Here is a 23,228-nt window from a genome sequence, read left to right as displayed (position 1 = left end):
TAGTGCAGTTTGCTGAGCATGCCGTTTGTTTATTATCTGGAATGCTAGAGACCTGGAGTTTCCTGGATAAAGAGACACAATTTCGATTAGCATTGCTTAAGGAAACTATAAAAAAAAATAATTTAAACATTAAATAAGTCCAATAGGATGCATGCCATTTTAAAACCAGTGCTTAAATCTAAAGGTTCTTAAATCTAAATTCATTTCTAAAATACATTACATTTAGCATCACAGGTATGGGACCTGTCATAAAGCCGGTAGGATTGTTTTGCCACCAATATTAATTTGCACAGCTTAGGATCCAGTACAAGGTTCTGTTTTATTATAACACAGGAAAAGGAAATCCTATTAAAAATGTATTTAATATAAATGGAATGTATATGGAGTCTTCCCGTAAATCAGAGTTTTCTGGGTAAAGTTTTTCCATGTTATGGATCCAATCCCTGTACTAGGAAATAACTGTTTCTTATCGTATTTGCCACAAAATGTTCCAAAAGATTAGTTGCTTCACCTGTTTAGGTTTGGAAATTTCTCACCAAGAGAAAAAAGTCATTGTAGAATTTACAAAACAACTGCAATCTATATGGACTTATGAGTTTTTGCTTGCATGTAGTATTAATGTGGTTTTTCAATAAGATCAAATTGCTGATTGGTTGGCATGCTTTGCTTCTCCAGAGTAAAGTTACAGTGCTTTCCTCATACTGTTGGATCATTTACCCTTTTTAGAAGTTGGAATTAATTCTCAATTTACCTATTGTGGATTGCACAGTTGGCCAGATATTTATTTTTACTCTCATGTTTGGGGCATAGTATAGGAAAAGGGCTTTATAATAGGATGTTGGTTGTTGTTGTTTTCCTGAAATGTATTAAGTACGGTTTAATATATCATTTGGAGTCTTTGCAGCCATCAGCCTTTCCCTTCCTTGAAGGCAGTTCAAAAGGGATTGGTGTTACAAAAACATATATACGTTAATGTGTGTAAACTTTACTGTATATGTGGACATAATTTGTATTAGGTTATACTATATCACTGAAAAACTAGAGGGCGCCTGCTAACATTTCTACTTTAAAGGTGGGAAATTTCTAAAATGTGGGTAAAGGTGGCCATACACATACCAACTATGATCTTTCCTGCGACCTACCCCTATCTCACAATTCATTTTAGGTGTATAGTTAGAATCCCTACCATCAAGCAGGTCAAAAACAACAGGATTGTTTTGCATCCAATAAGGGGTGATTATATCTTAGTTGGGTTTAATTACAAGGTTCTGTTTTATTACAGAGAAAAAGGAAATTGGTTTTAAAATTTTGAATTATTTGATTAAAATTGAGTCTATGGGAGACAGGCTTTCCGTAATTTGGAGCTTTCTGGATAATGGCTTTTCGGATAATGGATCCCATACCTGTACTATGTACTATTTGCGCCTCCAACCCCTGGTCCTTGGGAAAAATTGTCTTGAAACCGGTACGTGGTGCAAAAAAGGTTGGGGACCACTGCAGTAATGCATAGGTGGCCATGCATGTGTATAGCAGGAAATTACCACGCAAGCACATAAAGCACAGTTTTTAAATTCATAAATAACATCTGTTCTCTGATGAGAGTATTCATTCAAGATGGAAAATTGAACTGAAACACTGGTAGGAGCACCAAGATTGCAAGCAGTTATATGGGAATATGATTCAGACCTCCCACGTTCTAGGAACTTTATCTGCGTTCACCATGTTGAAGGTGAAAAAAAACCACCCTCTTTTTGGACATTGGCTTATTCAGTTTGCCTTATGTCTTAAAAGTGCTTAAACACTATCTGAGCTGCCAAAAATAAATATATTGCCTAGCAGGTACCATTGTCTACTGCCCCTTAGGCTGGCACATGGCACAGGTGGAATCTTTAGAATTTACTTTTCCACCTGTTCTCCATTTATCAAAAAGCATACACTGTTTGCCCTCATGAGAGAAGCTGGCAGAATGCCTTAAATATAAAAAGAAATGCACTGCAGTTTAAATTTTCAAATATTTACACATATAACATAAGATATTTACAATGCATGTGCCCCTTATATGTAAGATTTGGAACAGACTTGATAACAGACATCTCAATCCAATCTACTGATTGGCAAATGGTTAATAAAAATAATGGCAAAATTACAGGGAAAAACTTAACCTGTGCCTTTTTTGCACATGGGTAGCCATCATGTTAGCGAGAACTAGAAACCTTATTCTGCACTTCTGATAAATGATCTTGGATTTGGACTCCTCGATATAGAAGTAGCAGTAGTCATTTGACAATGCTAAATACCAGCTGCTGGATGAAATGTTAACCTTCAATGGATTGTCATCGGCCCGTGTATGGCCACCTATACATGCTGAGTGATTTCTTTTGGCAGCTCATTAACTTTTCAAACCTACTTAAATTACAGGCTTCTTCTCTTCGTTCCTTGAGGGCACTCTGGTGGTCAGTATAGCAGGTTTACCTTGGGCCAAATCACCTTTGTCTCCTTGGGTTAAATACCTTCTAAGCTTTGATCACCCTTTCAACAGTTAATACATACATGTAATGATTTTCAGTGCAACATAACAAACCCAGCAAATTATCATAAGGTTGCACCAAATGATCGGTCATCTAGTGATCTTTCATCCAGCATTGGTCAGAAAATTGATTGGGCAGGTTTAAAAATTATCTTTTACAATAAAATTTGTCCATTGTCCAATTGTTTGCAGAACAAAGCAGACAGCTACCCACTGTAGCTCATTTCAAGATAAGCTTGGTTGTACAAAGATCTATGTGTGTATGGCCAGCTTAAAGTCGGCCATACACGCACCGATATTATCGTACAAAATCTAGTTTCATATGATTTTTGGTGCGAGTATGGCGGCTTGACGAGACGACCGATATCGCAAAATCTACGTTTAGGGCTGAATCATCAGGTGGAGGTAGAATTTCTATTGTTTCTACCTATCAGAGATTCAGCCCTAAACGTCAATGGCGACCAATGGTCTCACGAAAGATCGTTATTGCTACGTGTATGGCCACCTTTAGAGACAGAAGGTTTTTGGACCTTTGTAAAGCCACTGGTGGTGGTTACAGTATAATTAGTTTAAAGTTAAAGGAAATTGTAATTATTCTTAGGAACTTTCTTCAGTCACCTGTGCAAAGTCTTGGGCCTTTTTTGTGCATTCTACTGCACAGGAACACTCCCACTGGTACAGTTTCAAATGAGATCTGTGCTTGCTTTCCATGTATTGTATGCAATAATGATTAATGGGTGGTTTAACTTTTAGTTAATGTTTAGTTTAGAATATCCTATTCCTATCAACTTTTGCAATTGGTCTTAATTATTTATTTGTTTTAGTTTTTGAATTATTTGTTGTTGTCTTCTGCCTTTCAAATCACACAGCAGCCAAAAAATATTTGTTCTGTAAGTCTGCAGTGTTATTGTTACTTAGTATTACTTCATGTTCAGTGCCTTTCCTATTCATATCACAGTATCTTGATCAAACCACTGGTTGCTAGGGTAAACTGGGCCCTAGCAACCAGACAGCTGCTGATAAACTGGGGAGAGCTGCTGAACAAAAAACTAAATAACTGAAAAATTACACAAAATAAGAAAAAAAAAAAATGAAAATTGTCTCAGTTTCTATTACTTTAAACTAACATTGCATGCCATGAACAATTTAAAGAAAAAAAACTTCCTAAAAGTACAGGTATGGGATCCCTTATCTGTAAATCTGTTATCCAGAAACTTCCAAACTACGGAAAGGCCACCCCCCATAGACTCCATTATAAGCAAATAATTCTAATTTTTAAAATTTCCTTTTTCTCTGTAATAATAAAACAGTACCTTGTACTTGATCCCAACTAAGATATAATTAATCCCTATTGGATGCAAAACAAGCCTATTGGGATAATTTAGTATTTCAATAATTTTTAGCAGACTTAAGTTATGCAGATCCAAATTATGGAAAGATCCCTTATATGGAAATTCCCAGGTCCCCAGCATTCTGGATAACAGGTCCTATACCTGTACTGCCTGTTTACTTTGCATTCTCTCGCGTTTTTATGCGGATATCGGCTACATGTGCCTGCACCCAAGCGTATCTCATTCATTCGGGTGCAGGCACAGGTAGGAGCTGTATGGCGGTATTTTCGGTAAGCGTTTTTCCACTTCCCGAAAATATATGCCCTACGCCTGGTGTGACATTAGCCTTACAGCCTGCTGGGCCACTGGCATATTCTCAGCTGCCATTTACTCAGGTCCCATGCAACTTTGCGCAGCTGAAAGCACTGTAAACATTATTTCCAGACTTAATAACACACCTGAAGAATCACTCAGGGTATTGTGGAAAATGCTGCCTTGTAAATATATATATATATGTGTGTGTGCCTATAATTGCAAGTATGCAACTTTGCCCTTTACAATAGGAAGCTGGTTGCACCTAATCTTGCTGCTGATGCCCACAAGGCAGGCCCTAGGTATATCTTCCGTGCATTAAGATATTGGTTATTTGTTCCCAGCGCTATTCTTACTATTGGCTCTTAAAGGAGAAGGAAAGTCTAAAAACAACATGAGCTCAATAACTTAGCCTTAACACAGTCCTTAACATATTTCCTGAACTCGCCGTGCTGTTGCTTCATCTGGCTCTGACATGGAAAAGTCTTGTCAGTAAATGCAGTACCTGCTCTAAGCCTGTGCAGCTTCCTGTCTCACTGAACACAGATTGTCCAGGACACAGACATGCTCCGTGCAGAGCAGAGAGCTCCGTTTTTTTTTTTTTTTTTCCTTTCAAGATCTGCAGTCTCTGAAGAAATGTTTGACCCCCTTAGCCCCGCCCACTTCACTCTTCCAATCGGAATGCTCCTGTGTTTTTTCTAGTCCTGCACAGTGCCTCTAGCTGCATTTGCTGTGCTGAAATCGTCAGTGCCACTGTCCCCCAGCCATAGTCCCCCAGCCACAGTCCCTCATCCCCAGCCATAGTCCCACAGCCACAGTCCCTCATCCCCAGCCACTGTCCCACAGCCACAGTCCCTCATCCCCAGCCATAGTCCCACAGCCACTGTCCCACAGCCACAGTCCCTCATCCCCAGCCATAGTCCCACAGCCATAGTCCCACAGTCCCACAGCCACAGTCCCACAGCCACAGTCCCTCATCCCCAGCCACTGTCCCACAGCCACAGTCCCTCATCCCCAGCCACAGTCCCACAGCCACAGTCCCTCATCCCCAGCCACAGTCCCACAGCCACAGTCCCTCATCCCCAGCCATAGTCCCACAGCCACAGTCCCTCATCCCCAGCCATAGTCCCACAGCCACAGTCCCTCATCCCCAGCCATAGTCCCACAGCCATAGTCCCACAGCCACAGTCCCTCATCCCCAGCCATCCCACAGCCACCAGCCATCCCACACTCCCACATAAAATCAGCATAAATAAAACATAATTTTTTTTATAATCCATATATCTATAATATACATATATTAATCAATTTCCCACTGAAAGCCCCTCTCCAGCGCAATTAGAATGCAAAAAAATCCTGAGCACTTCTTTCCCCAAACTCACAGTGCAAATGTAGGAGATTGCTGCTGACAGACCGGCGCGCCACTCTGCTGCGTTACGTCAGGGGGTCACAGAAGCTGCGCATGCGCATTAGGAGAAGGCGGAGGGGGAAGTGACATCATCGATTTGAAAATGTCGGCGCCAAACTTGAAACAGGAGCTAATCTTCGGAGGTATTTTGCGCCGATCCAAAAGCAGCAGGTAAGTTTTAAATATAGCGGTTCAAGACAGGGGCTGCTGCCCTTTCCAAATATATTAATTTCAATTTTTTTCTTTCCTTCCCCTTTAAGCTGTGGCCATAAATTTAGTTGGTTATAATGTGTCTGTAAGTTACTTGCGTTTTATTGGGAAAGGATTAGTTGCCTTGCAACTGTTTCCCACCCACACATTGTGCTTGTTTTACTTTTATTCTAAGCTGTCTGTGTTTGTATATATTGTTATATAAACTTCAGGAAATGATACTTGCATGAGGACAACTGCCTACACTAAGGGCCCATGAATGCACATAAAAATGCAGTATATTGTGTTACACAACAAAAGAAAAGGAACATTGTTAAAATGAATAAGTACAACTGGGCAGAATAAAATGGAATCTGTTTACTCCAGGTGCGCTGAAACCTGCACTTTGAATTTACACAAAAAAAAAAAATGTTTGTTTATAAGGGTCCTTATTGATTAGGTCCTTCCTATATTAAGTCCATTGACTGTTATGTAGAGGGCCATGACAGGACCTTAGGTCTCTACTGTTTAAAAACACATCCATGCACTTCCCTTTTTCTCCCAGTTCGCGGACGACTAATCTCCCCAAAAATGCCATCCTACCGGCGAAAATGTAAATCGCTGGTGGGATGGCATACGCGGCGCCTTGTGAGGAAACTTCCGCAATTTCAGCCATACGCTTATTTATCACTCATGCATGCCACACAGTTGGCTTTTGGATCCAAATGCTTAAAGATCCCAAGGCCAACTTGCATGTATAAACTGAAGTTTTGTGACTAAGCAGCTGGTTAATCAAAGGCAGGGATGGGCAAACTTTGGCACTCAAGCTGTTGCAAACTTACAATGAAGAATTCTAGTCTTGCTATGCTCTGCCCAGGCTGTGTGCCAAGGTAGCCACTTGATATCCTTGCCTGGCACACACAGTAACAGCTAGCTGTGGTACCTCTCCTGTACCTGCATTGCTTGCCCATGTGTTGTGTGGATGCTTTTTAATTGTGAAGGGTTCTTAATTTGATTGATGCCTGGGATGCAATGTAACCAATTGTGGATGAAGGACAGATAGTGTCAAAGGGGTTTCCCCTCAATTGCTTATTGCTTTGTTTTTAGTTTGGAACATAAGAGAGGGTTTGGTTTCCTTTAATGCATGGGTTTTTACAGCAGACCGTTGTCATTCACATGTTGGCGCCATCCAGTCTTTGCTTGTGTTGCATCTAAGAAAGGAACCTTACCATTGCAGTTTTTCCTTTCCCTCACAGAATTTTCATACAGAAATCATCACTACATATAAGCACTCCAAATATGAGAACTGGAAACTCAAGGCTTCTATTCAAGCAGACACAGTACTAGATTTTGCTGGTTTATGTTTTGTATGTAGAGGAATTTAGACCTGAGAGCATCTACTATTTTTTAAGGCTGCAGTGAGGAACTGCTGGCTTTTTGTGGGAGCAGTGTGTGCAACATATGAAGGGAAAATTCTAGCTTCGGGGCTGAAGGTGATATAATATGTGTAATAGTGAATGTATGATAGACATTAATGCAAAAATATATAACCTTTAACATAATTTAATATTTGCCTTTCTTGCAGGGCATATACCAAATGAAAAGATAGCAATATGGCTGAAGGACTGTAGGTAAGTGTGTGTTTTTTTTTTTTTTTGTTTTGTTTTTTATATAATTATAAAACACTGTCCTTTTGGGTATTTATTTGTTTTACAATTTATTCTGCATTATGAGATGCTTTATGCTCTCATACGGTAGAGCTTTTAGCACGGTCATCTACTTAAAGGAGAAAGAAAGGCTAGTAGAGAGTTATTCTCAAGCTGCAGGCATACCTTCAGTTGTCTCAATAGTGCCCTTAAGTCTCCCCATATTTCACCTGTTCAGAAGATCTGAAGCCAAACAGGAAGAAAAAACGCTGAGCTGTGTAAAGAAAGTTCCCATAATGCCTCACTCCTGCACAGACATGCAAGCCAAACTGAACATGCTCAGTTAGTAAGACTATGGGGCCGATTCATTAAAACACGAGTTCGAATCCCGAATGGGAAAAATTCGGATTGGATACGATAATTTCTGAAGATCGCAAATATCACGAAAATGCTTACGAAAAAATCGTACCGAACGATTGTAAAAAGCGGCAGAACCTTTCCGAATTTTTCGCGCTAGTGTATGAAAAAGTCCCGCAAGCGCGAAATAAACTGCAGAAATGTTCTTGGAGCGTTCGAATGAATGCTCTAAGTGTTTGTGTCTTGGTAAATCTCCCCCTGTGAGTCGGCTTCCTGCTGATTGGCTCAGATCCACATACCTAAGGGGGAGGGGTGAGTACTTAGCATTCTTGAGGGAGGGGGGAGCAGGAGAGAGCAGAGAATAGAAAGCTGCGTGTCTCTGGCACAGGAATTACAGACACAACTAATCTTTTTTCAGAAAGTGCAGCGTTTCTGTGAGTGCTTATGGCTGTATTTACATAGACCTTTCTGATAAAGCTTACTTAGTTTTTACCTTTCCTTCTCCTTTAAAGGGATAGTGCATCATTGCATTTTTAACAGGAACTTGTCACTGCATAGCACTAATCCTGAAATTAATAAGGTTTTAGATACTTTGCCCCACAACATTTTTATTTTTAATTGTGCTGCTACATACTTAATGATGACCGTGTATAAAGAATAAGTATGTTGTAAGTTTAGAATTGGAAGACTGTCTTCCCATATGTGGGTAGGATTTTATCCGTATATATCATTATATCAGGAAACTTGTGGAGGCTCAATAGCACTGACACTAAAAACTGATTTGCAGTTCTAGTCGCCAAATCTCATTTGATGGGACCCAGATTAAAGTAGGAGAAATAGTAAATGGTAAATCCTCTTCCTGCAAAAAAAAAAAAAAAAAAAGTACCAATCCTGTGTACTGCGTGCTACCATGTACCATGCTGCTATTACTCGGGGTGCCCCCCCCCCCCAGTGCTTTACCTCTTTTTCTTTAAGGCTGGGATGCAGTTTGTGTGTTGCTGTTAATAAGTATTATCTGTAAATATAAATCTAGCACTATAATTAATCCTATACAGCTTGATATCTCCTTAGGCCCTGACAGCAGTATAAAAATTCTGGCGGATCAAACAGAAGCTGTAATCTTCTTGTTAGAGTAGCTGCAGTCAGCCCTCACTGCATTCCTGATGCAGTTTCACTCTCAGCATGAAATGTAACATTGGTAGGATACTACTGAAATTTCTGGGCACACATCCAGCCTCCATACTTCCTTCTTTTTGCTGCAGAATTAGGCCTTGATATGCCAGACAGAAATAGTCTGTGGATAGTAAGGAAGGGACAAGTCTCAATGTGTTTATTTTGGGTAATATTTACATGTTGTTTAATACTGGAATGTTAATTGCTTCTTACTGTTTGTTTGTTTTATTTTTCAGCAGGGTGCACTTTTATAGGTCCCTACCTTCCAGATACCCTTATTTGCATAATGCTGTCAGTAAAAGAGTTATGTATGGCATGGGGGCCTTTTCTACCTTTTAAGGCTCTGGGTAGAGAGCCACATTCCCTTTTCCTCATTTGGTGAGGAAAAGGGCCAAACTATTGACTCGGCAGCTGGCCAGATATCAGTTGCGTAGGCCATTTGTGGGTGCCATACATGGGGCAATAAGCTACCGACTTGATCTTGCAGTTTTCATCGGCCTGTGTGTGGCCATCATTATAATAGTGCAGTCTTCCTAGTCATGACGAAAGAGGCCTAGCAGTGTCTTCAAGCCCTTCTTTAATCACCCATCAATAATAATTGTGTTTTGCTTGTATCTAGATGTGAGTTTGCCTTTACTTCCATTGATTTCCGCAACCATTACTATGAATAGTAGTAACCTGGATAGTGCACACCCCTGTCTATGTACCATCAGCCTAAAAATGTACTAGGTCTTAGGTACCATTAGCAGATTTGCTCATTAATGGAAACTGTACATAAAAACTTTGATACCAATAGTTTTATCTGGTATTGATACCTATTTTTGTGCTGCTACTAAATGTTCTAAGAGCAGTATGCCATTGTTGCTGTTGTGTAATATTCTAATATTTCTGTAACTGGGGACTGTGACAGCGAGTCACTGGACATTGTACATGTGGGTGTTATACTGATAAGCTATCTTGGTGATCTCTGAAGATTCTCTTCTGTACATGAGACTGCCAACATGGACAGATTTGAATCTGTTTGGAAATATCTGTGTTACAGAACTTCTACCATATGTATCCTAACTATCTGTGTTCTTATAAACAGTCGTTGAACAGCAGGCAGTGTTTGGCTTATACTCTCTCTTTCTGTCCTCTGTGCTCCCTGTATATTTTATTTGATTACTTGTACCTCCCATTAAATGTTTTAAACAGTACAGAATGTTTTTATATGATCACAACATCATTAGTTGCATATTAAAAGGAGGTGCCTTTGGCCTTTAACATAGTTTAATTCTAGCTGATTTATTTTGGTCAAGTGGCTTTTATGAATTTTAAATCGGTTTTAGATTTTGGTTACTGTAGCCCCTGAAAAAGTAGTACAGTTAAGCTGCATAAAGTAGCCCAATCCAGTATCTACTGTACCATAAGCTATTTGAAAGTCTTTGCTAATTATTTTCCTGCCAAACTCTGCCAACTCAGCTATTGTACAACTGAAATTGACTTGTCTTCATTTTTTGTCTACATGTCTAATAAAATATGTACATATACGTGTGCACATGAGTGGTCTATTTTTAGTGGATTCTCTGTTTTTCGTTATGTTTTTCTTTTAAAAACAAATGAAGGCACGCACTGCTATACTGTGTGAGTAGGTTTGCTTCTGCTATGTATTATGCCACCCCTGGTATCTTACAGGGGACCTGTCACCTTAAGAAAAAACTCCAAATTCTTTTCTATCTTGTTAGTTGAGCAAAATCAACTTCATTTACACTATATAGATAGTATAAATCTTGTTTCCTTCAGTCTTGGAACTATTCAATCACAGCAAGCAGACAGCTGCCAATTTGTGGACACTGTTAGTAAGGTAAACTTTGCATCACCCCAAAATCTTGTTGGAGGACCAGATGCCCAGGCCCATGCACTGGCTACATAATTAGGTGATGGGTAGGGAGGGGAAAAGTGAGAAGTGCAGTGACATCTAGGAAGTGCTGAATGGAAAGCTAAGGGCTCTGGCACACGGAGACTAGTCGCCCGCGACAAATCTCCCCGAAATGCCATCCCATCGGCGAGAATGTAAATCGCCGGTGGGAAGGCATACGTGGTGCCGCGATTTCCCCGAAATCACGGAAGTTGCCTTGAGAGGAAACTGCCAGAGCCCTAAAGGTATTGTCTGCCCCGCCTCTATGCCTAAGGATCAGATAAGACTTATAAAAAGAACAACTTTAAAAAAATCTGTGGGCAGGAAAATGTTTGTTTTATCACACTGTTAGATGGAGCATCAGACCACTTTATCTGCTGTGGCAAGATTTCATGGAACCTTTCTGCAAATACTGTATAATGGTTAATGTCATAATAATTTGTGTTCCTTGTTTGGGGAGTATGAGGATGTAGTTTATTTCTTTAGATAACAGTCCTTCTCTGCATCATTGTGGGCACTCGCTGGGCTAATATGTGCTAATTACCTTTCACATTTCTGTGAATTAATACAAAACAAATAAACATAAATAAACAAATAAGCCCTATAGGATTCAAATGATTTGCTTAGGCTCCATGTCCTTCCTGTAATTCAGAGCTTTCTGGATAATGGGTTTCTAAATAAGTGATCCCATACCTGAATATTGCAGCTAAAAGGAGAAGGAAAGGTAAAAAAAAGAAAGTTAACTTTTTCAGAAATGCAAATCTATGCAAATACAGCCATAAACACTCAGCTGCACTGAGTCCTCTATCAAAAGAAACACAGAATTTCTTTTCTGTTTTTGTGTACACATGTCCTTCAGTATCAGACTTTCTTCTCTTGGAAAAAACCTTCAGGTCATGGCACGAGTCTGCTCAGTTGGCTCTTCTCTCCCTTTCCCAACTGTGCTCTAATCTGAGCTACCATCACCAGAGCTGCAGCAAGGAAGTTACTGAGACAAAGCTAAAATGGCAGCTGCTATCTTCTACAAACAAAGGAAGCTTCTATGGCTGTTTCTCGGCTATAGTAAAGCTTTCTGCAGAATAAATATAAATGCCAAAATGCCTTTCCTTCTCCTTTAAGATTGCAGATGGCATCTATAGGGGCAATAATATCTGATTCATGTAGTGCAAGTCTGTAGTGGCTGTGGATGCAGAGTAATGAAAGCAAAAATGTAATTGGTTCCCGTGGGTTACTGCCCAGGTGCAAGTTTGACTATTGTTAGTAAATGTGAGCTCCAACATAGTTTTTACTAGTGCAGGGGAACACTGCTTTATGTATAAATGTATACAAAACCCATTCTTTTCTTGGTATTACTGGTCTTGTAAAACAAAGCTTTTTAGACATTGCAGATATGTCTGTGTAAATACAGTGCAAAAGCTTGAAATGTATTTATATTGTTGTTTTTATAACAAGGTGTTAGTAGAAATTTTTGCTTTCTGCCACGAGGCAAGGTGGCGACACTTTACTGGGGCAGTCAAAACCACCCCTGGTAATTTCAAGATCTGATTTCTTTTTTTTTTTTTTTTTGTATTTTAAGCTTTTCTTGTGTAGAGAATGCAGTTTGATCCTTACCCACAACATGTATGTGGAACCAGCAGTGCAGAGAACAGCAAAGAATTTCACCAGCAATTACATTTATAAATATAAATTATTTATAATTTATTGAGCATGTGTAATGTATATGGGAGCAATACTAGTTTGCACTGGCCTGTGTATTCATTTGCATTGGTGTGCTCTATGCAGATGTTTACAGGCTGCTTTTGTAGGTTTCTCTATAGAATTGAAAGGCTGGGGTGAAAAACATACTGCAGATGTTGGAGTGTATAAGGGCACATATATTTGTACGCTATTCGTGAGAAGCTGTAAGTCTGCCGTTTGCAGCTCCTCCTCCCTATCCCCCCCCCCCTTTTTTTTTCTTTTTTTTCATAAAGTATTTTTGACTAAGGAAGGAAATAAAACCTTTCTCTAGATAATAATTGGGTAATCTTGTGGTTTTCAGAACACCGCTGGGAGCGTCTTTGGATGAGCAGAACAATCCTGTTAGCTCACAGAAAGGTAAGATGGTTTTCATGTCTCTCCTACATCTTTTGTCTTTTGTATGAATATAGCAAATATCTGTTGTGCTGTTTTCCTGCATGATTGTGTGAGTCCATCTGCAGACTGCTCAATCTGAAAGGGCTTGGAGTTGCATAATTTTTAAAATGAGGAGACTACTCTCTAAACTGAAGTATTTCATTTTCCGCACAGTGCTTTTTTTTTTTTTTTTTCTAAGCAAGCCATATATTTTTATTATATTTGGAATTGGTTGCATTGGTTTGTCAAGGAAATACTTTCCATCTCTTGGTGTCAAGCATGTGCTGGTCCCAACTCCTTATAGCATATGATTTAGTATGTATTATCTGTGCTTGTGTGGTTTGACTGTCCTCCATGCAATAAGGATTAATTATATCTTAGTTGGAGTCAAGTGCAAGGTAATGTTTTATTATTACAAAGAAAAAGGAAATCATTTTTAAAAATGTGAATTATTTGATTAATTCTGAGCTTTCTTGATAATTTGTTTCAGGATAACACATTTCATACCTGTGTGTGTGTATATATTTGTTTTTTTTTCCGGCAAGCTGAATATAGCTTTAATGGAAGCAGACCAATAAATACAAAATGTGTGTTTTTAAGTGCTTTCGTTGTCCTTTTAAAGTATTAGATTTCTTAAAATACGCATGTTTCAGTGAGTCATATGTCGCAAGTATAAAGGATAAGCACACCCTGTGCAGTGCCAGCCTCCCTGGTGCTTCTTACTGGTGCTCCCAGTTCACTGTATACATAAGCCTTCAAATTAATATAAAGGAACATGGGCCAATTCATAAAAGGGTGGTGCAATTGTACAGCACTATTTTTATTTATTTATTTATTTGTTTTTTAAAAAAGCGGTGCATTATGCCCTGTTTATAACTGAAGACATCACAAAGTGTTATATATAAGTGGATAATGTACCCCCTAAAGGTATCCGAAGTAACTGAGGAAAGAAGCGACCATATAAAAGCACAAGGATGCACACAATTTGACAAACATGCGGTTTATAAGGATACAACTTAGTTTGGGCCATTGTAAAACAAAAGCATCCAGTAATGTTTTGGTGTCACTCAGAAACCATATTGTATTATAAAGATATTATTATGACATATTATCATAGCATAGCAAAACGGTATTGAAATAAAAAATGGTGTGTTTAATGTGTTGTCTGGAAGACTGATTTATCATTGAAATCCACAATCATTCAGTGGAGTGACATCTATGCAGCATATGAGTGCTGTGTGTCTGTAGGTATTTGCTTGACATGCTCATGGAATGTGCATCTTTATGAAGGGGACAGTATTTTAACTTCTAGGAAAAACTCTAGGGTGGAACTAAGGTGACACATACTTCAGTGTAAACAGCTTGACCGAGGCAAGACATTTTAGAATTTTCCCACAACTTTTCCACTTCACCCAGCTTTTTCCATCATAGATGATTCTTCTCTTTGTTCTACGAAGTCTGGATCATATCCTTGCGTAGGCAAATTACTCGGGCTATTGAGGAATTTATGGAGCCACTAAAGCAGGAGTGTCATAGTGCTGCCTACTTGTGTGTGGTGTGAATGACCTGTTCTAAAGGACTCTAAGAACTTATAAAGATAAAGCGATTAGGCCTGCTGTTATATAATGTCCTCCCTGAACCTGCCATTCCTGATCCCTTGTACCAACCCTGTGTTCTATAGTTCAAAGTAACACAGCAATGTACTGGGAATGCAACATTGTTTTTGCCTGTGTGACTCTTTGCTGTAGGGAAGTGAAACATGCCAGATCAGCACCCTTTCACCAGCTCGCTCAACACTCTTCTTCCTTTCTCCCTCCCAACCTTCTCCTTCTTGTGCTTAATTTCCCTTTACTATGTTGCCTGCTACTGATACGGTGGTTACCAATGGAACATGTGATACGAATGATACCAGTGGAATGTGTGACACAACTGATTTCAGTGGATTATGTGATACGACTGACTCTCCGCTGGATTTTTATCTTTTTTTAGGCATGCTTTTAAAGAATGGTGGAAGCTTTGAAGATGATTTGTCCCTTGGAGCAGAAGGTGAGTGACTATTTGAATAGGTTACTAGCAATGCTGAACCTTGTCATTCAGCAGTCTTATTTATATATTCAGGTACAGTTAAACATATTAATGTTAATATATAGCTGGTAGCTGGAGAACTTTCTTTCCTCCGTCCTCTGTTAATTTTAGTGTTGGTTTGGGAGCTCTCTAGCTGGTGGTCTGCATTTGCCTGCTAATCTGGCATATTATCAGAGCTGCATGTAAGGAAACCTTTTTCTTGCTAAGTGTATTTTCTAAGAACAAATTTGTATTGTGTCTCATGAAAAAAATTGTAATACCCAGACACTGCCTTTGGTTCAGACTTTGAGCTGCACGTGCCTCTACTAATTGTGCATTTACAGTATGGTACAGTATTGTTATAATCATTTTGCTGAAGTTTACAATTTGGGCATCGATCCCAGAGACAGACAAATGTTTCATCACAACATGGTGTTCATATTTGTGTGAAAATAGTGGCAGAGACTTAGGGTAATGTCCCACAAGGAGATTAGTCACCCGCCATATCTCTGCTAACAGGGCCAAGTAATCTCCCAAAAAAGCCTTTCCACTAGCAATAAAGGGAATCGCCAGTGGAAATTGTAAACTCTTTTGGGCAGGGCTCTCTTCACCTCTTGTATCGGTTATTGATTGCTTTATATGTTACTCTGTATGTCCAATGTATGAACCCACTTATTGTACAGTGCTGCAGAATATGTTGGCGCTTTATAAATAAATGTTAATAATAATAATAAAGGCCTACACATTGCTTTGGTTTTCCGAAGTTGCGCAAAGTTTCCTCTTGCAGGCAACTTTGTGTGACTTCGGAATGCCAAAGTGATGCGCATAGTCCTTATTGCTGATGAAAATACTTTTCAGGGAGACTAGTCGTCCACTGTAGCAGAAATTTATTGTGGATGATTAATCATATGTACATTAAACTAGGTAGAGTACTAGGGTATCAGGGTTTAAACACCACTCATGGTGTTTGTTTCATCTGTACCCTGCCTTTAGTAACATCCCCAAATGACATATATTAAACTAGCAGTTGAGACTAGAAGGAAAGTATTCTAGGTAAAATGTATCTTATGAATAATATATTGTTAATTAGATGCTGAGCTATGAGAACATAGTTTGCATATTAGTGACAGCTACTATCTAATGACTGGCCAAGTTGTTACATTACTTTAGGTTTTAGACCTAAATAGTGATAAAATGTAATTTTATATTTAGATTTTTTTTTTTTTTTTTGCTGCTGTGTTCTCAAAAATTGAGTGATTGTTTAGAAAGAGGCTTTCTTTTTACGAGTACTGTTTTTTTCCCTTTATATTAGGAATAGTTTTTATTTTCTTCTGTGTTTATATGTATATATGTTTAGGTTGCTTAGTGTTGTAAATATAAACATAGTAGTCCCTAACCTTGCTATGAATCAGAGTAATGCTGACTTCAACATCATTTAACCAATTGGGAAAAAGAAAAAGTATACATATCCTATACCCACAGTATGATGATAGTAATGCTTTTTATAGACCATCCATTTAGTGAATGAACGCCTTATCAATGTCCAGTCATTAGCAACAGGTCCTTAGGGACTGGCTTTTTAAAGGAAAAGTAACACTAAAAATTTTTAAGTAAAAAAATCTATTCTACCCTGCCCCAATAATTGCCCTATTCTGCACACCATTTATTATTTTGAATGCTTTATTAGAAAATACCTGCTAAAACTTGGCTTCCGGTCATTTGAAATGGGGCGATACGGCGATGCAGGGAAGAATCCACAATGCGACGATCGATTGATCGATCCTAGCCTTCCTTCTGTATAGGAAGAAGCCGGGCTAGGATCAATCGATTCGCCCTATTTCAAATGAACGGAAGCCAAGTTTTAGCAGGTATTTTCTAATAATGCATTCAAAATAATAAATGGTGTGCAGGGTAGAATAGATTTTTTACTGAAAAATTTTTAGTGATACTTTTCCTTTAAATGGTTACACCTATAGTTATGCTAAGATTGAATAACCTTGAAAGATGATTGCATCAGTGAGATTTTCTTTTTATAAAAAGAGTTTATTTTATCTTTTTCTTACGGTATGGTTTATTAGTTTGCTTTCTCGACCTAACAACTTTTCTCTACCGCAAAAAAAAAAACAACCATGCTGTCTGTCACCTTGCTGGCTCATGTTGGAATCAGCCAGTTAGAACAGGTGAAACCTGCCGGTGACTCAAAGCCAAAGTTATATTAATTGCAGCCAGGTTAAAAATGTTAGGTTGAAGAACTCGCAAATAAATCAGTGAATTAATAAACCTCTTTAACAATAATGAAACCTATTTGTAAAACTGGCTTATTATTATTTGATTTAACTTAACACAGCTTTGAATCTTTGGGAGCAGGCTTTGTTTAACTTTTAATGAAACAGTAACACATATCGAGTACACAAAGGCCAGTCCTCCAGCCCAATAAATAGTGACTGTCTATGTCATCTTATAGCAGCCCATCTGACATTTGCCGAAATCCACAGGTTGCCATTCTTGGCCTGCTATAGTAGTGTTGCTAAAACAAGCACACCCATCTTACCAGTGCAGGGCAACAGTACTTAATTTATAGATAAGATGACATTTATTTAGATTATGTAGTAATGATTTAAATTGCAGTGGAGAGAAGTATTTACCAAGAGATTCTTCTCTTAGGGTCGTGACAGATGGGGAGATTAGTCCCACGTGACAAATCTCCCTTGACGCGGGCGACTAATCTCCCCTAAATGCCATCCCACCGGCTAGAATGTAAATCACTGGTGGAATGGCATACGTGGCGCCGAAATCGGCGAAGTTAACTCTCAAGGCAACTTCTGCGATTTCGGCAAATCGCTGCGCCACATATGACATCCCACCGGCGATTTACATTCTAGGCGGTGGGATGGCATTTCGGGGAGATTAGTCGCCCGCAGACAATTAATCTCCCCATCTGTCGCGGCCCTTACTTCAGTGGTAGGGTTGTTGTTGGTTTTTTTTTTTTTTTTTTGTAGACGTTTAAGAATTCTACTCTAAAGAGGATTAACTAGTCTGATAAAAAAAAGTACCTTTTACCTAATGGTAACTAAGCTAGAATAAAACATATACTGATTTCAAATCAGTCCTCTAAGGGTTTATTAATGTTTGGATATATTTAGTAGCCTTAAGGCATAGAGGTTTACATTACAGAGAGTCATCCTTACCTATAAAACATCAAGTTCAAAGCTTTTTAGATAAAATATGTTTTCCAAGTGGTTTAACTAACATTGTGTGTGTCAGGGGCTGAATTCTGGATTGTGGATTCTGGATTGTGTGTTTTCCTTTGTGTCTGTCAATGTGTTCATTTTTGTGACATTGTACATTAGTACAGCAGAGAATAAGCAGTGTTATGAATAGACAACCTAATACTAATGTTACTAAAGGGTGTGGCTATGATTTTAAAATGTACATTTTCTTGCATGAAAATTATTGAATTGAACCCTAAATTTTGCCAGACTTCATTATGTAAATGGTTGAAAATATTGGGAGCTGTAGAGAACCAGCACTTGTGTATCCAACTCTGAGCAATACTTTGTATGGGGACATGCTTAAATTGTAGTTTTTGATCCAAAAACTAGCTCTGCCTGATTATCTGCCCCTTCTGACTTTAAAGGAACAGTAACACCAAAAAATGAAAGTGTATAAAAGTAACTAAAATATAATGTGCTGCTGCCCTGCACTGGTAAAAGTTGTGTGTTTACTTCAGAAAGTCTACTATAATTTATATAAATAAGCTGCTATGTAGCCATGGAGGCAGCCATTCAAAGGAGAAAAGGCACAGGCACATAGCAGATAACAGATAAAACACTATTGTATTCTACAGAACTTATCTGTTATCTGCTATGTAACCTGTGCCTTTTCTCCTTTTTTCCAGCTTGAATGGCTGCCCCCGTGGCTACACTGCAGCTTATTATATAAATTATAGTAGTGTTACTGTAGCAAACACACCGGTTTTACCAGTGCAGGGCAACAGTGCATTATATTTTTATTACTTTAAAGCTCTTTCATTTTTTGGTGTTACTGTTCCTTTAATATCTAGAATCAATATGATGGCCACCATCTTCTATTGAGTTGATGGAACCACTAATGTACTGAAATTAAAGCTATAGAAGGTGATACATTTAGACTCCTACATTTTTCAGCCTAAAAGCTGGGCACTTGTTAGGCCTTATGGTGAGGTACAGGGACATTGGCAGGCTGGTGGCCAAAGGCCTTGCCTTACTGCATAGTGGCTGTATGTAACTCTGTGCACCTAACCTTGTTCCACAATGTGCTTTTTGTGGGGGTTTTTTATTTTTTTTTTTGCTACTAAATGTTTATAACTATCCCTGAAAGCTGTGCTGTAACGTACAGTATGTCGAAGAGGAAAATGGATGCACTTGCCTTGACTTGTCCCTATTGTTAGTTAACCGCATTTATTTATATAGCGCCAGCACTTTATTCAGCACTCTACAATAATATGTAATAAGTTGAGTAATTTCTGCCGACTGCTTCATTCTCTTAAAGGACTTAAGGGTTTTATTAATAATGTCATTGGATTTATTGAAAAAACAAAAGATGAGTGGATTAAAAATACAGCACATTATTATGTTAAGCAGCTGATAATTGCTTAAAATCTGCAGAATTTACTAGTGGCATGTATCAACAAATCTGATAGGAAAATACATTTCATGTCTTCGCTCTTCAATTCCAGTACGGTCTGATACATGTGTATCTATAGAAACTGAGAAGCATTACTAATTCGCTTACCTTTTATTCTCTCTCACAGCTAATCACCTCCTTCAAAGGAACCTGTCGATGGATACCCCTTTGTAAGTTGCTCATCATGTAATTGCCCCATTAGACTCAATCCGAGCTATAATGAATTGTTCACACTTTTATCTCTTATGATTTACACAGTGCATTGCTGGCTAAGGACCGCAGGCTCCAGTTTCACCAGAAAGGGAGAAGCATGAACTCCACCGGTTCTGGGAAAAGCAGCACCACTGTATCAAGGTAAGTGGGCCCATCATTATTGCAAGAAATTGTGACCAATGGAAGAGCAAGGAAAATGCTTCCCACACTAATTGTAAAGTTATTACAGTGCAAAATTAGTAGAGGAGAGTTCCCCATTTTGTATTTTTACTATCTTTTGTTAAAATTCCTGAAAATTATCACTTCATGTGGCATTGGTTTTGTCAGTATTTCTTTTCATGTACCTATGTTTTTTTATTTCTCTTGACAAACTTTGAAACTGCTCCTTTTAAGAATAACTAACCCTAAACTACTAATAGCTTTTGTGACACTTTACCTAGTGCGAAATAATCTATATGTTATAGTCTCCTTTTTTCAATCCTTATTTTTTTTTACTTAAAATTTACAGAGGATTACCAGTGTTTACTGGTAAAAAAAAAAAAAAGATTACATTCAACTGATCCATTCTGGACTTACTGCTAAAAAAAACAGGACAGCTTATGTTAAAGGCTGATATTCTGTTTGACTCTGATATTGAGCAAAATGATAAAATTAGGAAGTTTAACTTTTAGTTTGTGGTTAGCGCAACAAATTCCGGACTTGTGTTGTGCAGCTGATTAAAAAAACAGAACATTAGCTGTAACTTTGTATGTGTGTTTTTCTTTTCAACTCCATGTGAATTAATCTACCAAATATTTATTTCCTAGGGGTTTCAGGCACATATGTTTAATGTTTCCCCCCCCTTAGGTAACCACCCAGTGATATGCTTATAAATATAAAGAAAACCAAGTGCCATGTTTAAGTCCTGTTTGTTTTTAGACCAAACCTTGACTTTTAAATTTTGTCTGTAGTTTGCTTGATTTTCAGAACTTTAGTAATTGAAACTCACATCTATTCCCTTTCATTTGATACACACGTTTTATTTCCTTAGTGTTTCAGAGTTACTAGATTTATACGAAGAAGACCCAGAAGAAATTCTTTACAATCTTGGCTTTGGTAAAGATGAACCAGACATAGCTTCCAAAATACCATCAAGGTTTTTCAACAATTGTTCTCTTGCCCATGGGATAGATATCAAGCTGTTTTTGAATGCTCAGATGCAACGTTTAGAAGTGGAAAACCCCAACTTTGCATTAACAAGTATGTTGCTTTATCACTTTTTTTACATTACTAAATTCTTAATTGATTAATTCTTCCAGTCAATATTGCATTTATGTATAATATCATGAAGCCACCATGAAAAATCACTTAGTGACTAATGTATCTGACCAAACATTTTTATTAGCATAATGCCACATGCTTGGCTTTTACTATCAATTTTCTCAGTATTGTCCATGATAATTTAGTATAAATCACTTGTTAGCACACTCTTGTGAGAGCCACATCAGTGAGGGGCCTTGCTAAGCTGATTGTATTAATTGGTGTATGAGTTCATTACCTGAGATAATTTTTAACCTATTGACAATCCATTAATTCGTAAATGTATATCAACCCATATAATTCATTTGATTAAATTGTCCTTCCATGTTGCACCATACATAGCAAGCTTTAGTTGGTGGCCTAAGCTTTTCTCCATTAGTGTATATATTATCTAAGATGCAGATTGCTATGGTAAAACTCAAGAATATGGTGGAACCTATATTTCCTTCATTAATCAGTGTTTTCTAGTAACCTTTTCTGTTTTCATGTCGTTTTCCTCAGGTCGTTTTCGCCAGATTAAAGTCCTTACTGAAGTGGCAAATGCATTTTCTTCTTTATACTCTCAAGTTAGTGGAACTCCACTTCAAAGAATAGGCAGTTCCAAAGCTCTGATACCTGATAAAGATCAAGAACCTACCAAGCCAGCACCTCTGGTAAGGTCCTCAAGCAGGCTAATGGAAACCATATCCAAGCTTAATTTGTATGGTAATCGGGTAACTTCAGATTGCAACTCTTCTGTCTCTGATGATGACAAACGTCAAACTTCAAACAACAACCAAGAAGGTTCTGTTAAAATAGATCAAAAATTACAGAAACTTTTTAAAAAGAATTCTCCACCTCTGGCTACAGTTAGCGAAGAGGCTTCAAACTCGGGCATAGTCTTGGACTTAAATCCCATTGATCCCGCTTCCTTTAGTGCTGATAACTTGGATGAAGCATTGGCTGAGCCTTGCACTGAAAAACCAGAAGACAGTTCAGTTAGCCAAAATGAATGTGACATTTCAGGCATTGCAGACTCATCAGCTGCTAAAAATACAGATGTTATCACAGATCAGGAGTCAGAAAGCTACATAACAGAGGAAAACCCTAACACATCTACACCAGAAAAGGAGTTGTATGCACCTAACAAAGCAATAATGAACCTGATCAGCCAGCCGAAGGACTCGTTTGAGCTTGAAGAGGTATGTGGAGCATTGCTGTTTGTCTTTTAAAAGGAAATGTATATATATTTTGCATACCATGAAAAACAGAGTTTGGTGTGTCTGTATGGCCTGTACCAACTTATGTACCAGTTATTAAGTGGGCCCCCAAATTATCATGTAAAAATAGTAGAATGCATTCATGGACTTCATAGTGTCCACTACTAATAACCTTATACATTATTACGGTATATTACCATTATACTATTTACATAACAAATGTAAAGTGTAAATTTTGTGAAACTACAAGTTTAATATGTTTTTGCTCTCTTGTACTTTTCTGTGTTGTCTTCAATGAAATGCCCCCACGAGAATGTAATTTTGATTGTGAATTATTTTTTATTTCTTAATTAACATTATACTGTGTGCTCAAATACTTTTATTTTGCCTTTTAATGGTTGATTGTTATTTCTACTGCATACTACTTACTGTTCTCTGTGGCATTTCAGGTTGTCAAAGTGAATGGTTTGTATTGTTGTAACAGGTGGTAAAAGTGAAGGCAGTAAGAAGCTCTGAATATTGCTATGTGGCCGCACAAAAGTGGGTCAGTTTAAGACCTGCTGTTTAAGCTGCCTTATAGGAGTGGTTCACCTTCAGGTTAACACTTTGTATGTTCTAGAATGGCCTATTCTTTCAAATTGATTTTTTTTTATTTATTGCCTTCCTGTAATGACTCTCTTTCCAGCTTTTAAATGGGGGTCACTAACGCCAAACACTAAACACTATTCCTCTGTGAGGCTACAATTTTATTTTTGTTAATTTTTATTACTTATCTAAGATGTTTCTCAGCATATTTAACAACCTTTGTTAATCTACATAGTTTTTTGAGTTAAATA

At 38.1% G+C, this 23,228-nt stretch overlaps 1 protein-coding gene across 1 annotated transcript in view; it reads left to right on the top strand.

The window, feature by feature from the left end:
• The window catches only part of itprid2 (ITPR interacting domain containing 2), a 54,552-nt gene that overhangs the window by 2,245 nt on the left and 29,079 nt on the right, over positions 1-23,228 (top strand). Inside the window, 7 exon segments of the mRNA NM_001079133.2 lie at positions 7,353-7,398; positions 12,879-12,934; positions 14,942-14,998; positions 19,809-19,851; positions 19,940-20,035; positions 20,925-21,133; positions 21,695-22,374. Of these exon segments, the coding sequence (NP_001072601.2) occupies positions 7,353-7,398; positions 12,879-12,934; positions 14,942-14,998; positions 19,809-19,851; positions 19,940-20,035; positions 20,925-21,133; positions 21,695-22,374 (1,187 nt within the window).

Source organism: Xenopus tropicalis, chromosome 9, assembly GCF_000004195.4.
Source record: "Xenopus tropicalis strain Nigerian chromosome 9, UCB_Xtro_10.0, whole genome shotgun sequence".
In the NCBI taxonomy this organism is placed as follows: domain Eukaryota; kingdom Metazoa; phylum Chordata; class Amphibia; order Anura; family Pipidae; genus Xenopus; species Xenopus tropicalis.
Note: the sequence above shows the minus strand (reverse complement) of the source record. Positions and strands in the feature narration are given on the sequence as shown.